Raw genomic sequence first — 18,585 nt, 5'->3', positions numbered from 1 at the left:
CCAGAGCCCTATGGGACAGGCACTACATAGGGAATAGGGGTGCCATTTGGGACACAGCCTGTGTAATACAGCATTGTACTAGATAGAATACATCACAGTGAAAGCCACGCTGGACTGGTTGAAAGAGAAACACTGTAGTGTATAGTCCAGTGAGTCCACTGTGTTTGTCTGGCCCCTGGCCCTCTGCCCACAGTCAGAGTGGAGCTCAGTGATAGGGGGTGACTTTGTTTACAGCTCACTAATTACATATTGTTAGGAACAGACGAGGCCTGCTTATACTATACCCCAGGGACAACCGTCCTCCACTGTGTTTGTTTCCCAAATGGAACCCTATTCTCTATTTAGTGGTCAAAAGTAGTGCACCAGGGAATAGGGTGCCATTTGGGATGCATACAAGGAGACTGTAGCATGCATTTAGTTAGTTAATTTACACACTGTATACACACAGAGCCGCAAGTTTATATACGTTTACTTAAGGGAACCACACCAGTGTAGTTCATTGATATTCATTTTGGCTGGTTTAATGAACATCATTATTTGTCTGACAGCACAGAATGCTATCAACAGCTATAGTATGCATGTCTCTTTCTCTCGCTCTCTCGCTCTCGTTCGCTCTTTCTTTAATTTTTCTTTCTTTCCCATCTCAGCCTGATGCGTAGATTAAGTCCTTGAGCATTAGTCTCTGTAGCATCTAGTAGGAGTATCCACTCCTGTTTTATTTAATAAGGGAAAGAATAGCTACTGCATCAATGATTGTGAATGACTCAATGAGACTCAATGAAAATGAGCTGAGATGATCCCTTGACTCCCCACCTTTCTGCGATGCTTCTGCCTCTGATTCAGTTGACCGACTGTATCAGAGCCTGCAGACTCCCGTAATCTCTGTTACTGTGCTCCGGAGATATCTTTCCCATACAAATTGGCAAGGGTTATTTTTCTCCTGTTTGGATTAGCCTGTCTACGGTTTAGCAAGATGACGCTTTGTCTCTCCGCCCCCTTCCCCCAGTCTTTCTCTCTCTCTCTCTCTCTCTCTCTCTCTCTCTCTCTCTCTCTCTCGCTCTCGCTCTCTCTCTCTCTCTCTCTCTCTCTCTCTCTCTCTCTCTCTCTTCTTTTTTCGTGTGATGTTGAGTGGCTGGTCTATTTTGTAGATAAGCAAAACGTAATCCTTTGTTCTGGGCTTACTGACTGGGCCGGGCTTGGTGAGCGATTGAAGCCTCCACCATGGCAGATCAGGACTGGGGTTATCAGCAATGCACATGAGTGACCGCTGCACCGCACTGCACTGCACTGCGCCACACAGCCAAGCAGCAGACAGTGTTGATGGGCTGCATTTCAAGCCCCTGACTCATTGGATGCTTCCCAAATGGAACCTATTCCCTATGTAGTGCACTGCTTTGGCCAGAGCCTACCCAGCTAGCACGTAACGTTCTGAGAACCATATGTATCTTAGAGCTTGGTGAGAGCGAGGTTGTCCTATGGGGATTTTGCATACAACCTTCCCACAACTTTCTGGGAATGGTGCAGTGAAGTTGCTTGGTTTTGGAAAATGTTCAGCACATTTTAAGGAACTTTTAACAAAAAACACTTTTCTAAAGTTCGAACATGGTTACATTTCATTTCAATTTTGGTAATGTTCTAGGAACATTTTCCAAAGGGTTTGACATTGGGAACCTTCTCAAACAGTTCAGAGGACGTTAAGAAACCACGTTCTTCTGTGGGAATTTCAGTACTTCAACATCAAATGAAATTGTATTGGTTATTGGTTATGGTTATGCTTCCTAAACAACAGGTGTAGACTAACAGTGAGAGGCATACCTACGGGCCCTTCCCAACCATACAGAGAGAAAAATAGAAATATAATAGAAACATATATACGTAATTACACAAGAAATAAATATACAATGAGTAATGATAACTTGGCTATATACACGGGGTACCAGTACGAGGTAATTGAGGTCGATATGTACATGCTGTATAGGTAGGGGTAAAGTTATTAGGCAGCAAGACCGTAGCAGCAGCGTCTGATGAGTCAAAAGAGTTAGTTCAAAAAGGGTCAATGCAGATAATCTGGGCAGCTATTTGGTTAACTGTTTAGCAGTCTTATGGCTTGGGGGTAGAATCTGTTCAGGATACTGTTGGTTGGTGCATCAGTACCGCTTGCCGTGTGGTAGCAGAGAGAACAGCCTATGACTTGGGTGGCTTTGACAATATTTAGGGCCTTCCTCTGACACCGCCTGGTATAGAGGTCCTGGATGGCAGGGAGCTCGGCCCCATTGATGTACTGGGCGGTACGTACTACCCTCTGTAGCGCCTTGCGGTCAGATTCCAAGCAGTTGCGATACCAGGCGGTGATGCAGCCAGTCATGATGCTCTCAATGGTGCAGCTGTAGAACTTTTTGAAGGTCTGAGGCTCCATCCGGCATTGTAGGATTCGATCTTAGCTCGTAGCAGGATTTCTTTTAAGCGTCTGGGTTAATGTCCTGCTCCTTGAAAGCGGTAGCCTCTAGCCTTTTAGCTCAGAGTGGATGTTGCCTGTAAATCATGGCTTCTGGTTGGGATATGTAAGTCTGGTCACTGTGTGTGTGTGGGGGGGGCGTCATTGATGCATTATCATGAGGTATTCTAACTCAGGCGAGCAAAAATGTGAGACTTCCTTAACATTAGAGATCGCGCACCAGCTATTGTTAACAAAGAGACACACCACTCCCACCCTCATCTTACCCAACGCTGCCAACCGGTCTTGATGGTACATGGAAAAGTCAGCGAGATACAGTTGAAGTCTGAAGTTTACATACACTTAGGTTGGAGTCATTAAAACTAGTTTTTCCACTCCACAAATTTCTTGTTAACAAACTATAGTTTTGGCAAGTGGGTTAGGACGTATACGTTGTGCATGACACAAGTAATTTTTCAACAATAGTTTACAGACAGATTATTTCACTTATAATTCATTGCATCAAAATTCAGTGTGTCAGAAGTTTACATACACTAAGTTGACTGTACCTTTAAACAGCTAGGAAAATTCCAGAAAAGTATGTCATGGCTTTAGAAGCTTCTGATAGGCTAATTGACATAATTTGAGTCAATTGGAGGTGTACCTGTGGATGTATTTCAAGGCCTACCTTCAAACTCAGTGCCTCTTTGCTTGATATCATGGGAAAATCAAAAGAAATCTGCCAAGACCTCAGGAAAAAAAAGTCTGGTTCATCCTTGGGAGGAATTTCCAAATGCCTGAAGGTACCATATTTATCTGTACAAACAATAGTAAGCAAGTATAAACACAATGGGACCACGCAGCCGTCATACCGCTCAGGAAGGAGACGCATTCTGTCTCCTAGAGATGAGCGTACTTTGGTGCGAAAAGTGCAAATCAATCCCAGAACAACAGCAAGGACCTTGTGAAGATGCTGGAGGAAACAGGTACAAAAGTATCTATATCCACAGTAAAACGAGTCCTATATCGACATAACCTGAAAGGCCGCTCAGCAAGGAAGAAGCCACTGCTCCAAAACCGCCATAAAAAAGCCAGACTACGGTATGCAACTGCACATGGGGACAAAGATCGTACTTTCTGGAGGAATGTCCTCTGGTCGGATGAAACAAAAATATAACTGTTTGGCCGTAATGACCATCGTTATGTTTGGTGGAAAAGGGGGGAGTCTTGCAAGCCGAAGAACACCATCCCAACCGTGAAGCACGGGGGTGGCAACATCGTGTTGTGGGGTGCTTTGCTGCAGGAGGGACTGGTGCACTTCACAAAATAGATGGCATCATAAGGCTGGATATTTTATATGGATATATTGAAGCAACATCTCAAGCCATCAGTCAGGAAGTTAAAGCTTGGTCGCAAATGGGTCTTCCAAATGGACAATGACCCCAAGCATACTTCCAAAGTTGTGGCAAAATGGCTTAAGGACAACAAAGTCAAGGTATTGGAGAGGCCATCACAAAGCCCTGACCTCAATCCTATAGAAAATGTGTGGGAAGAACTGAAAAAGTCTGTGCGAGCAAGGAGGCCTACAAACCTGACTCTGTTACATCAGCTCTGTCAGGAGGAAAGGGTCAAAATTCCCCCAACTTATTGTGGGAAGCTTGTGGAAGGCTACCCAAAACGTTTGACCCAAATGAAACAATTTAAAGGCAATGCTACCAAATACTAATTGTGTGTATGTAAACTTCTGAACCACTGGGAATGTGATGAAAGAAATACAAGATGAAATAAATCATTCTCTCTACTATTATTCTGACATTTCACATTCTTAAAATAAAGTGGTGATCCTAACTGACCTAAGACAGGGAATTGTTATTCTGATTAAATGTCAGGAATTGTTAAAAACTGAGTTTAAATGTATTTGGCTAACGTGTATGTAAACTTCAACTGTATATATCATCCATGTCCTTAGACGTGAAACATAGAAGCTCTCCAGAAGCTGTTTTCGCGTAAAGAAAAATATGGTGAAGACTTAAAAAAAAAAAAAAAGTTCACTGTAAAAAAATATATTAACAAATAAGTAGCGGAGTTGATAAGCAGCCCGTAAAACGGCTGCTATCCACGGCAGCGGCATATCCTTGGAATAACGTTTTACTCATGGTTCTATTTAAAGTCATGTTTTCAAATTGTTCCAATCACTTGAGGAAACAATGTTTTTCCATGGGGATTTCAGTACATTAGCATTAACGTTCCCTACAGATTTTCTCTTTATATTATTTAATATCATGTCCTCAAATTGTTTTCAGACAACATTAATGAAACCTTCCATCAAATTCCACAAGAACACTTTAGTAATGTTTTGGGAATGTTATTTAAATTCTCAAGACGTTAATAAACTTTACATCAAAATAATACTTAAGGAACATTCAGAGAATTTTTCGAGGGAAAGTGATTTAAAAACATTTCCATTCCGTTCTCAGCATCAACCCAACTGTCTCTATCCTCTACCTTGTGAAGTGTGTTCAGGAGTGTTGGCCTCGCCCACTAATTGGCCACACCTGATCTTAATGAGTGCTTGTTTTCTTTTGGAATTGGGTCTGTTTGAATAGACTAAAATGTATGCATGAAAAAAACATGGCATGCTTGCTCCATCCTGGTGACCCAGTGGACTAATTCCATGGATAGATAACCGTATCTCACTGATGGGTCACAATAAAAAGGAAATGTGTTAATGCCTAAGCAAATACATTTCCATGTGTCCTATCTGTGCTTGGAGTTCACAGTTAACCTAAGGTATCAGTGTTATTATTACAAGTCTTACTGGAACATGCTCTCAGAACATTATTTAATTACCTTCAAATAACCTATAATTTCCGCTCTCAGAACGTTAATAAAACCTTCCAGGAAAACTTTCAGGGAACCATAGTAAAATGTTCTCAGAACCTCACTGAAGTCTTACAGTTCCCAGAACAGGCAAAATGTTAACTTCTGTTCTCAGAACGTTTATAAAACATTCTGTTTTAATCGTCAGGAAACTTATGGCTTCGTTCCCAAAACCAATGGAAAACCAAACATTTACTTTTCCACAACTTCCAAGGAACCAAATGTGCTAGCTGGGTGTAAAGCACAGGTCAAAAGTAGTGTACTATAAAGGGAATAGGCTGCCATTCAGGATGCAAGGGCTTCGAAGCAGTGTTGGAGAATATGTGTAGGAAGTTCAGCGCTATCCAAGGTCATCTACTATATATACGTAGCCAGATTTAAGAGGAGTTGGAGAATCCTGGGGCTGTCTCTATACTCTCCTCCCTCCACATTTGGCTTAATCTAATGACATTCCTCTCATTTATCTTAAGGTAAAGCATACAATGCAATGGATAACGACTGCAAGGGATAGCACTAAAATCAAATAAACTGTTACCTTAGGCAACGGCAGAATTGTGCTTCATGTATGAAGCATATTTTTTTGTGGATTTGTGAATGTCAGCAATTCTCCAACCCACTGTGCAATTTATTCACATGGTATTTTACTGCTTCCAAGGGCCCATAGATGATCTGGTCAAAAGTAGTGCACTATATAGGCAATAGGGTGCATTTTGGACACACTACGTTATTTATTTTCTATGGCCATCATACAGCCAGAAACCGAGGACTGTGGTAACATTTTATTTGGATAGTCCATCTACGGGTTATCTACAGACATGCTTTTTTCATGCTTTCCAAGATGGCGTAGCAGTCCAGACGTGTTTTGTTCGTCCTCTCGAGTAATTTAGTCTTTTTTCGTCTTTTTTTGTATATATTTCAATTTTATTATCAATCTCTTCTCCATTTTAGTTCAATTATACCTTCCGGTAACCTGCCTTTTAATTTTTTTTTATTTCACCTTTATTTAACCAGGTAGGCTAGTTGAGAACAAGTTCTCATTTGCAACTGCGACCTGGCCAAGATCAACCAATGTGATACGGAACCGCTATTATTCGTAATTGTTAGACCTTATAGCAAGAACCACAGCCATCAGAAGCTAACCAGCTAATTACCTACAAGCTATTTAGTCATTGTTAGCCACTGCTAGCGGCCTTTACCTTCTGCACAGGTACCAGCCCTTTTTTAATATATATATATTTTTTTGCCTGGATAATACTCACCAGCCTACCAGTAACGGACTGTCTCTCCACAACGCAGGATTCCTGCCATAATCCCTGGACCATTACTCCTGATCTTTATAGCTAGCTAGCACCCACCGAGTTACCCAGTACCGAAGCTATCCCTGAGGCCCACCTCCAGGGCCCTACTCAGTTGTTCACCCGGACTCCACCCAAACACGGCTAGAACACACTACTCCACCTGATCCTTGCCGTAAGCTCTGGACCTTGGCACCGGATCACCGCTGCTACCGAGTGGCTATAGTGGCTAACCCCTCTGCCCCGAAGAGGATCCACCTGGCTTGGATCCTTAGTCGACACACGGCGCACCGCCGCACCAGCACAACAGGTCTGCCGACGAATACTCCATCCGCTGTGCCTTCAACCGGCCTCCGTCGGAGCAGACGCTTCTACTAGCCCCGGGCTACTAACTTTAAATGCCGCGTCGCCCGCGTGCTAGCGTAGTAACGACAATTCCGTGGCCTCCCTGTTCCATATATTGCTGCCCTCTGGACCCTATGATCACTTGGCTACATAGCTGATGCCCGCTGGACTGTCCATTAATCATGGTCCTAGATTCTGTTTATGTATATATTTATTTATTTATTTTTGTTTATCTGCTGGCCCCAGCCGCGAACTCAGGCTCTGCGCATTTTTTCCTGTTGTTGTTTTAGCTGATTAGCTGTTGTGGTTGTCTTAGCTAGCTCTCCAAATCAACACCTATGATTACTTTATGCCTCGCTGTATGTCTCTCTCATGTGTCAATATGCCTTGTATACTGTTGTTTAGGTTAGTTATCATTGTTTTAGTTTACAATGGAGCCCAAACTGTTACAGAGCTACAGTGCCTTGCGAAAGTATTCGGCCCCCTTGAACTTTGCGACCTTTTGCCACATTTCAGGCTTCAAACATAAAGATATAAAACTGTATTTGTTTTGTGAAGAATCAACAACAAGTGGGACACAATCATGAAGTGGAACGACATTTATTGGATATTTCAAACTTTTTTTTAACAAATCAAAAACTGAAAAATTGGGCGTGCAAAATTATTCAGCCCCTTTACTTTCAGTGCAGCAAACTCTCTCCAGAAGTTCAGTGAGGATCTCTGAATGATCCAATGTTGACCTAAATGACTAATGATGATAAATACAATCCACCTGTGTGTAATCAAGTCTCCGTATAAATGCACCTGCACTGTGATAGTCTCAGAGGTCCGTTAAAAGCGCAGAGAGCATCATGGAGAACAAGGAACACACCAGGCAGGTCCGAGATACTGTTGTGAAGAAGTTTAAAGCCGGATTTGGATACAAAAAGATTTCCCAAGCTTTAAACATCCCAAGGAGCACTGTGCAAGCGATAATATTGAAATGGAAGGAGTAACAGACCACTGCAAATCTACCAAGACCTGGCCGTCCCTCTAAACTTTCAGCTCATACAAGGAGAAGACTGATCAGAGATGCAGCCAAGAGGCCCATGATCACTCTGGATGAACTGCAGAGATCTACAGCTGAGGTGGGAGACTCTGTCCATAGGACAACAATCAGTCGTATATTGCACAAATCTGGCCTTTATGGAAGAGTGGCAAGAAGAAAGCCATTTCTTAAAGATATCCATAAAAAGTGTTGTTTAAAGTTTGCCACAAGCCACCTGGGAGACACACCAAACATGTGGAAGAAGGTGCTCTGGTCAGATGAAACCAAAATTCAAGTTTTTGGCAACAATGCAAAACGTTATATGTTTGCCGTAAAAGCAACACAGCTCATCACCCTGAACACATCATCCCCACTGTCAAACATGGTGGTGGCAGCATCATGGTTTGGGCCTGCTTTTCTTCAGCAGGGACAGGGAAGATGGTTAAAATTGATGGGAAGATGGATGGAGCCAAATACAGAACCATTCTGGAAGAAAACCTGATTGAGTCTGCAAAAGTCCTGAGACTGGGACGGAGATTTGTCTTCCAACAAGACAATGATCCAAAAAATAAAGCAAAATCTACAATGGAATGGTTCAAAAATAAACATATCCAGGTGTTAGAATGGCCAAGACCTGAATCCAATCGAGAATCTGTGGAAAGAACTGAAAACTGCTGTTCACAAATGCTCTCCATCCAACCTCACTGAGCTCGAGCTGTTTTTCAAGGAGGAATGGGAAAAAAATTCAGTCTCTCGATGTGCAAAACATACCCCAAGCGACTTACAGCTGTAATCGCAGCAAAAGGTGGCGCTACAAAGTATTAACTTAAGGGGGCTGAATAATTTTCAGTTTTTGATTTGTTAAAAAAGTTTGAAATATCCAATAAATGTCGTTCCACTTCATGATTGTGTCCCACTTGTTGATTCTTCACAAAAAAATACAGTTTTATATCTTTATGTTTGAAGCCTGAAATGTGGCAAAAGGTCGCAAAGTTCAAGGGGGCCAAATACTTTCGCAAGGCACTGTACCTGGCCTGCGCGCCAAGAAGAAGTGTGGTCAAATGAATTAAGTGCCTGTTTGGGGATGTTCTAGTTAGTTTACTTTTGGGTAACTCAAGAGGAGGCTGTATCTGAGCCTGAATGATCCCACCTGTGCTTTATTGGTTATTAAGAACGGTTTTGCCTGATGAGAGGCTTTTTCTTTTGAATGCTGACATTTTGAAGTCAGACCTTTTGTAAATATATAGATTTGTAAATATCACCGTCATCTTTCAAACGCCAGCGCTGTGTAAATAAATCCAGCACTCGTTTGCACCGCTACCCCCTTGCCTCCTGCTGAGTCTTCGTCCTTACGCCTGCTAGAAGATTCCTATTTTACGCTGATACGGCACAAAGGAGATGGGCTACAGATTTGGCACCAACCTGTCACTTCAAAAGCACTCAATGGTCTCAGATTCTCTGCATTCGAACGCTAGGTTCATTGTGGTATAGTGTGATATAAGCAGAATTCAATATAATTACAATGCAAAACCCCACACCAAAATATTTGCCCCCCTTGCCTATTTCAACTGCCCTTTTAGTCACTTTACCCTGGTGCCCGGTGTGCCTTAACCCTAACCCCTTATTCTAAACCTGACCTTAACCTTAGCAAGCAGTTGCTTATTAGCAGATAGTTTGTTGATAGTATGACCATCTGTAGTGTATCTACAGATGGACTAGCCGGGCTATCCAAATAGTGTGACCAGGACAGCTTTCACTTATACACTGTCAAAATAATAAACCTGTGAAAACAAAAGCACTTTTGGCATCCTCCTCCGTACATTTTTCAAATGCCTCCTTAGGGGCTTGGATCATATGTAAATGCCTGTAATTTTTAACAGATTTAGACCGAGATTACATTAAGCACCACAATGTTCACACAAAGTGCTCCTCTTTCCCATGGGCCTCCAGTTTTGCTTGCTGTTTTTCATGCTTCCTCTGTTTTCTTTGATGGTTTTGTCCAGGCCATGTTTTGTTTTAATGCGCCTGTATTCTGGCGTATCATGAACTGTACTTTTCCAGGAAACATCTCTGAGTTGTCAGTAATCTGGAGGTTCCTGCAGCATCACAAACACAGGCTGTGTGCTAAATGACACCCTGTTCCATATATACTGTAGCGCACTACTTTTACCAGAGCCCTCATTTATGGAGCTGAAACCACGTTATACTGAATCCAATATTTCCAGCCCACTTCCTCAACATCATGGCTAGAATAACATTGTGGTGTCGAGTAACTGCTGAGACATCACTAGACTGATAGCCTGCATCCAAAATGGCACCCTAATTCCTACATAGTGCACTAATTTTGACTAGAGCCATGTGGGCCCTCGTCAAAAGTAGTGCACTACATCTAGGGAATAGGGTGTCATTTGGGATGCAGACATAGGATCCAGAAGTGGCACTCCCGTCCGAGGCATGGGATCCTCAGACAGCTAATATCATCCCCAGCAAATATCTCTTCTATTCTCAGCCCTTCCCGTGTTTGTGCGAGCCAGCCAGCCAGGTAGTTTTAGACTCCTGCTTGTTCCTGTGGATGCCGCAACTCTAATCAGCCAGGGCGAAACAAGAGTTGTCTGCTCACCCACTGACATGTTTATTAAACATTCCTGTACGCACACACGCAAGCCAAGGACCCCTCCCATCTCCTACTATACACACACACACACACACACACACACACACATACACACACCAACATGCAAGCAGATGACCCCTCCCTACTATACACACACGCAAGCCAAGGACCCCTCCCATCTCCTACTATACACACACACACACACACACACACACACACACACACACACACACACATACACACACCAACATGCAAGCAGATGACCCCTCCCTACTATACACACACGCAGGCAAGCAAACACGATCAGGACAGGGAGGCTACACTTGAGGACAACAAGATAAATGAAGTGGGGCAGGACAGGCAAGCTTTGGTTTTCCATTCCTTGAAGTGACCGTAGAGAGAGTTATTAGGAAGAGAACAAAAGACTGACCAGGGTTCAAATACTATTTGAATACGAGCCTGCCTAGAGTGCCAGATTGGCGGGGTTTACAGTTTTGGGAGCATTCTGTTGGTTCCATCTCGCCAGGCAAGCACAGAGAAAGTATTTGAAAATATTTCAAATAGTGTTTGAGCTGATGTTTGCCAGGGAATGGTGAAAGTCACTGCCACAGGGTGCCGCTCGGCTCTGTTTCAGCCAGACGCTGTTTACAAAGCCACACAGATGATCTCATCTTATGACCTCTCGTCTATTCATTACCATTTAGTACGGTAAATTCTGCCGTACTGGCTATTCCGCCAACAATGTACAGTCACGCAATGGGACTCTAGAGTGGAGTTATGCAAAGTTCACTGCACTTTTTGGCTACCTTTCGCACTGCACATTTGGCTACTTTCTCTTTGAATGCTGTCAAGATGAAATCATGTATTCCCAGTCTAAGTAAGTAAAAGCCTAGCAAAAGGAGAGAAGGAAGCTAGACAATATTTCCGAGGCTCACGACCTCGTCTTTCCTCCAAGGTTTGGATAAAATCGGAATTCACAAAACCTCCTCTTCTTTCTCCTTGAAGATGGACTGCTGGCCTGATATAGGGTGACAAAGTGACAGTGGTGACAGATTCCTGGCCCTGAAGCCCACACATGTGTCTGACTCCTTTGTAGTCGGGGGGGGGGGGGGGGGGGGTAACCTGGGCTGAAAACTGGTGAATGTGCATTTGTCTGTCTACTTAGGAGGCAGGGGGGAGTGCAGTAACATGCACTGAACAGAACACTGGTTAACATGAGTGTCTTTCTCTGTGTCACTTGTGCAGGTGATGGACTGGATAGAGAACCATGGAGAGGCCTTCCTTAGCAAACACACGGGCGTGGGCAAGTCCCTCCACCGCGCCAGGGCACTGCAGAAACGCCACGACGATTTTGAGGAGGTGGCACAGGTGAGAGTTCAACTATTTGGGCCAATGAGAAAATGTTTGCGGCCTTGCTAATAGTGTGTCATTGGTCATGCCCTGAATCATGTGAATCTCCTCCTTACATTGCTGAGGTGGAGTATCTGATCAAGGATCAGCGTCCCCACCCCCAAACCTAACCTTAACCATTAGTGGGGAAAATGTTCAACTGACCCCAGATCAGAGTTCAGGGGCAACTTCCTCAGGCATTGTGGATGTCATTTTGAGGTTGAATTGCCTCATCTATGCTACAATGTCGACAAAGGCTGCATTTTCTGCAGTATTATACTACATTTGAACCGCAGCATTGTACTGGATTTGAACTCTGTAGGCTGTTATGCTATTCTGTCTAATGTCAAAGTGCTGAGGTGTCAGTGAAAGGGCAGACCACTGAACACTGTTCCAAGAGAAGACATGGTCAATAAACTGAACACTGTTCCAAGAGAAGACATGGTCAATAAACTGAACACTGTTCCAAGAGAAGACATGGTCAATAAACTGAACACTGTTCCAAGAGAAGACATGGTCAATAAACTGAACACTGTTCCAAGAGAAGACATGGTCAATAAACTGAACACTGTTCCAAGAGAAGACATGGTCAATAAACTGAACACTGTTCCAAGAGAAGACATGGTCAATAAACTGAACACTGACACATTGTTACAACCAAATGACTTATGGTTCTATTGTCCTTTTAAAGCTTCCTATCACTACCGTCCTAGTGTTCAAATGCAATTCACAGATGGCAGATTTGTATTGTTTTGACGCAAGTTCGGCTGTTATTCAGTGAGGATGTCAATTAAAGCTAGAATCCTTTGTTGATAAATCCATTTTTTGGACTTCTAAATGAATCATATACTGTATACCCATTGATCGTTGAAGAGTAGAACTTATGCATGTCTCGTGCTCTTCGTTCAACTGCCGTGTCCAATCAGGACCCAAAATATACTTTTGTTTTACACCAATGTTTGTAAACAATCCTAAATGTAAACGATCACAGTATAGCCTAAAAACAGGGTTAAAACTGTACATTTCATATCATGGATGGCCATTCTTTGCATCCATATCTCTGTCTACGAATTTGAGAGTGTTTTCATTTTTCCAGCCCCGTCCGTCCCTTGGCTTTAAGAGACACCCTTTTTTTTTTTATTGTTTCAATTAAGGACTAGCTTTGAACTCCAAATATCGGAATGTTACGGTTTTCCGTGGTTAGTTGTGATTGACAAGTGACAGAAAATGAGTGTGCAATGAGAAATACATTCAGGCGTTTAAGAGAACTTAGTCATTTTAGCTTTAGTGTGTTTTTTTATGGGCTTGGCATGCGGGCTTGGTTTTTGCAGCCCGTTGTAGCTGCAGTCCATAAGAGAAAAGAGGCCAGAAGACTTAGACCAAGCAAGAACAAGCTGGAACCAGTCCACTGTGGAAATACACTTTTCTAATTTCATCACACAGACAAACTGCACAAAGTAAGATGTTCTGCTTTAATAGGCTATATGACTATAGGTCACAAGTAGTGCACGAGTAGATAGCGCCTGCGTCACACCTGGCAACCTATTCCTTAGTGCAGTACTTTTGACTAGGGGCCATAGGGCTCTGGTCAAAAAATAGCGCACTATGTTGGGAATAGGGTGCCATTTGGGATGCAGGGAGTATCTGATATTATCCAGCTACCCGGCAACATAAGAAATGTACCCGGCAACATAAGACATGTACCCGGCAACATAAGAAATGTACCCGGCAACATAAGAAATGTACCCGGCAACATAAGAAATGTACCCGGCAACATAAGATGTCCAGTAAATAAAATAATTTCCAGTCCCATTTCTTCCGCTTTGCTAACCTCCTGAGTGTAATGGTAGCAGCATGAGCCGTGACTAGTGATAACACCAGCATTAAGGGGGATGGCTTTTGATGCTCAATGGATGTGCAATCCTGGATTTACGACAACGTTTTCGCCCCTCCTGATGATGGACAACGTGTCTGTCTTCAGGGCAAGCAGAGGTCTGCCGGTGTGTCCCAAATGGCACGCTGTTCCCTATATAGTGCGCTACTTTTCATCAGGTCCCATAGGGCTTTGGTCAAAAGTAGTGCACCAGGGAATAGGGTGCAGATTAGGACAGTCTGAGAGGCCTGAACATTATTTACCCTATTTTCTAATCACGTACATCTCTCTGGGGAAAAGTGTACGAGATGAGGATCTTTAATTCCCCCCTACTCCTGAAGGATGGATCAAATTGCTTAATGAATCAAATAAATCACTTCATATTGGAATATTTGAAATTTGAGCTCATTAAGACATGTACATATGGCACCATCATCTCCCCAAGATACCTCATCAAAGGAGATTGAAACCAAAGTCAAACCAACATTTTTTTTATTGGTGGGGGGGGGGGGGGGGTCAGACATGGCTAGACACATACGCCCACATAAGTTCACACGCAAACATACGCAGATGCACGCACGAACTCAAAGCCTTTAATTGATCTTCATTATAATAACTCATTCAGCAGTTTAGAGCGAATAAAACATCAAAAGAGAAGGATGTTGAAAAATCCTAATGACACCACATTGAAATGACATCAGTTAATTATTCAGAGAGGTTGTGCTCCGATTCAATCTGCCATTGTAGATGGAACCCCCCCCCCAAATAGCCCGAATGGCACAAACAGTGCAGCTCTCTAATGACTAGCCTCAGATGTATTCTGCCTACAAAACATGCAGTGGGGGATTTTGTTTAGGCTGAGCACTTCTTAATGGGAAGAGAGAGAGAGAGAGAGAGGCACAAAGCTTTTGTTTCTGGCATCTGGTTAACAAGCCCATAAAAGTGCTGCGCGTGGAACAGATTGAATAAAAGCGATACGGAGGGAATCTGGCAGTGTTAAAAAAAGACAAGGGAAGAAGAGAGACAACTCCAGCTCAGCCCAGCCATATCTGCGAAGGGAAAGCCTGAATGGCGTTATTGACTGCACCGCTCTGGAGGGATAAGATAATACGAAAGGACAAAATGGGAGGAGTTTTCCTGAACCGATGTAAGCTATGTGCTGCCTGGCCTGGGTCGTGTCCCAAATGCCACCCAATCCCCCCTACATAGTGCCCTAGGAATGGTGCGCCATTTGGGACGCAGGCTATGTCTAATGGTGTGGGAGGAGTGGTCGAGTGATAGGGAATTGACACGGAGAAGGTTTTTAACCAGTGATCTAAGGCGTAGCTGTTCTGGATTTTGCGTGTACTATTGAAAATGTAGATGTGTGGGTTTTAATACAGCCTTTACTCCACATCAGTAGGTAAGTACACAAGAGCCCTCTAACTGCTTACTGTATCCATGTCCTTTGAATTGACCCTCCATTGTACCCCCTTATAGTAAGCTGGTCCTCTCTATTCACTATGAATAAATGAGATTTGGGCCACAGCTACTGCCAATGTGACACAGAGAAGGGATCCGTGGGTGTACACCTGTTATAGGCATCCTAGGAGCGAGGGAGGGATATTCTGATCTACAATACTCACATCAACCTGACAGTACAGGCAAATATATCCACCTCCACTGCATGCATTAAGTCACACAGAGAAACCCATTTTGAATCTTCGTTTTACGGTCGATCAAAGCATGGAGTTCAAATGTTTACATGTCAGCAGCCGCTATTAAACCTTGTCCAGTTTATTTGGGAGAAAAAAAAAAGACGGATTAAGATATTTTGAAGGGGGTAAAAAAAAAAATATGACCGCTTCAGAATTATTTGTTAGTTGTAACGACTCGGTAGGTGTGACTGGCTGGTGTGACTGGTTGGTGTGACTGGTAGGTGTGACTGATAGGTGTGACTGATAGGTGTGACTGGTAGGTGTGACTGGTAGGTGGCTGGTAGGAAGGCATCAAGGAGGAACAATGACAGAAGCCCAATGCTTCTGGGGCACAGCCTAAACTAGGCTAGGCTGGCATATTTAGTCAAAATAAAAGGTTCACAAAGCTGCTTCTCAAACATGAATGGAAAACAAAACACCATCCCACTCTCCTTAAAACCTCTTCAGGATCAGACCCTTTTTTTCAATTTCCGCCCCAAAAATGACATACCCAAATCTAATTGCCTGTAGCTGAGGACCTGAAGTAAGGATATGCATATTCTTAATACCATTTGAAAACGTGAAATGAATGTAGGAGAATATAACACATTAGATCTGGTAAAAGATAATACAAAGAAAAAAACGACCGTTTTTGTTTTTGTTTTTTGTACCATCATCTTTCAAATGCAAGAGAAAGGCCATAATGTGTTATTCCATCCCAGGTGCAATTTGGATTTTGGCCACTAGATGGTAGCAGTGTATGTGCAAAGTTTTAGACTGATCCAATGAACCATTGCATTTCTGTTCAAAATGTTGTATCAAGACTGCCCAAATGTACCTAATTGGTTTACTGCAGTTAGATTATCAAAAATTTTAGATTTGTGCCAATATCAGATATGTCTATGTCCTGGGAAATGTTCTTGTTACTTACATCCTCATGCTAATCGCATTAGCCTACGTTAGCTCAACCGTCCCGAGGTCGGGCCACCGATCTTGTAGAGGTTTTAACTGAACCTAGAGTTAGCCTTAACTTTAAAGAAAACTTGCTGGGCTGCTACCAGCTTCACTTGTAGCCTGTTCACTCCAGGGCTTCAAACAAATGTCTTTAGAGCTCAGCCTCCAGCGTCCAGCCAGGAGCTCCCCCTTGCTGAACTAAAGCAGGCCCTTGAATTTCTCCAGACTGTGTTGCAGCCTAATGAGGCCGAGTGGCCTCAGGTGTGGGCCGAGCCCTGCAGCCTAGCTTGCTGCAGCCTACAATGCTGGTTGTGGGGCGTGGCTGACACTCCAAACAGTGGCTTTCCCCGCCCACATCACCGGGGAGCCACACTTTGGATAATCGAAAATGAGCCTTGTTTGGACTTCAGTGCCAGACAGACACAGTAGGTAGGGAGAGATAGGATTTGAATTACATGACTGTGATTATGATGAGGCCCACAGTGTTAAATCTTCTCCAGTATGGCATCTTTATTCCTAAAAGGCCCAGAATGCATCCCAAATGGCACCCTACTGCCTTTCTAGTGCACTACCTTTTACCAGAGCCATATGCACCCAGTGAATGTGCCACAACCTTACAGTAGGTGACCAGTTCCCGAGCCTTTGGGTCATCCCATCCTAGTCAGATCACCACGCTTCTACTTGTTACACGCTACATGCTAGCCAGGCATTAATCTGTCCTGCCCTGATGGCTGATACTCTACGGACTTAGTCCCCACTGCCGTGTTGATCCAGAGACAACACTTGCCAAACTGTAGGATTACCACATCTGGATAGCCAAGGATTTACCCTGCCACTCTGCAGAGTTTTGGGGCAATTTAGTAGTGGAGGCGCCCATCGGAGAGAGAGGTCTTGCCTGTCTGTGGCGGTGGAGGAGAGAGATACAGGAGTGCAGTAGTCAGGCAAAGCATGCAGAGACAGAGTGCAGACAGACACAATTGTCAATGAACTTGGAGACCCCAGAGTTGCAGCCGGTAAGATCCTGTAGAGTGCACCTTGCAGACCCAGTTCTCTACCCACTTGTGTTTGCGGTCATCTAATTGAGCTGCCCTTTTGTCTCCCCTGGGTACCAGAACACCTACACCAACGCAGACAAGCTCCTGGAGGCGGCCGAGCAGCTGGCCCAGACTGGGAATGTGACCCGGAGGAGATCTACAAAGCAGCGCGACACCTGGAGGTCAGGATCCAAGACTTTGTCCGGCGGGTGGAACAGAGGAAACTGCTGCTGGACATGTCGGTCTCCTTCCACACCCACACCAAGGAGGTAAGACCTTTGAACCCTGACCTGCATATGATGGTTCACGCTCCCTGTCCTGGAGAGCAGTAACTTGGCACAGGGTTGAGACTCGGGGGTTGGCTTGGCTTATGCAGCCTCAAGATGCCCGTCTCCGAGTGTTGCTGATCGCTGCCGACAGACGGGGCATTCATACCAGCCGTTTACAGAGGATCGCACCCAGATTACTGAGGTATGCAGAGAGTCTTCTCTCTAGTTAGTGCAGCCTGATCCATGCCATATGTGAGTGACCAGCCTGGGCACCCTATTCCCTATATAGTTGCAAAAGGTTGCTAATAGGGATGGACATTCTGTCTGTGTGAGGGCTACTTCACAGACCTACCACCATCTAATCTTAAACTCTTTAAAAATCAGTGTCCAACTGTTATTTTGGACTTTTAACCCGATTTTGTGATGTTCACAAGTTCACAGCTCTAGCTCTCTCTCAATTCAATTAAATAGGCTTTATTGGCATGGGAAACATATATTAACATTGCCAAAGCAAGTGAAGTAGATAATATACAAAACTGAAAGTAACAACAGAAATGAACAGTAAACATTGCACTCACAGAAGTTCCAAAAGAATAAAGACATTACAAATGTCATATTATGTCTATTTAAAGTGTTGTAACTCTGTGCAAATGGTTAAAGTACAAAAGGGAACATAAATAAACACAAGTATGGGTTGTATTTACAGTGGTGTTTGTTCTTCACTGGTTGCCCTTTTCTTGTGGCAACAGGTCACACATCTTGCTGCTGTGATGGCACACTGTGGTATTTCACCCA

The 18,585-nt window shown here is 43.6% G+C and overlaps 1 protein-coding gene across 1 annotated transcript in view; it reads left to right on the top strand.

Moving 5' to 3' along the window:
• The window catches only part of LOC115108212 (kalirin-like), a 257,001-nt gene that overhangs the window by 143,425 nt on the left and 94,991 nt on the right, over positions 1-18,585 (top strand). Inside the window, 3 exon segments of the mRNA XM_029632309.2 lie at positions 11,841-11,963; positions 17,600-17,657; positions 17,660-17,790. Coding sequence (XP_029488169.2) covers positions 11,841-11,963; positions 17,600-17,657; positions 17,660-17,790 — 312 coding nt within the window.

Source organism: Oncorhynchus nerka, linkage group LG3 (genome assembly GCF_034236695.1).
Source record: "Oncorhynchus nerka isolate Pitt River linkage group LG3, Oner_Uvic_2.0, whole genome shotgun sequence".
Taxonomy (NCBI): Eukaryota; Metazoa; Chordata; class Actinopteri; order Salmoniformes; family Salmonidae; genus Oncorhynchus; species Oncorhynchus nerka.
This window is presented reverse-complemented; position numbering and strand designations above follow the sequence as displayed.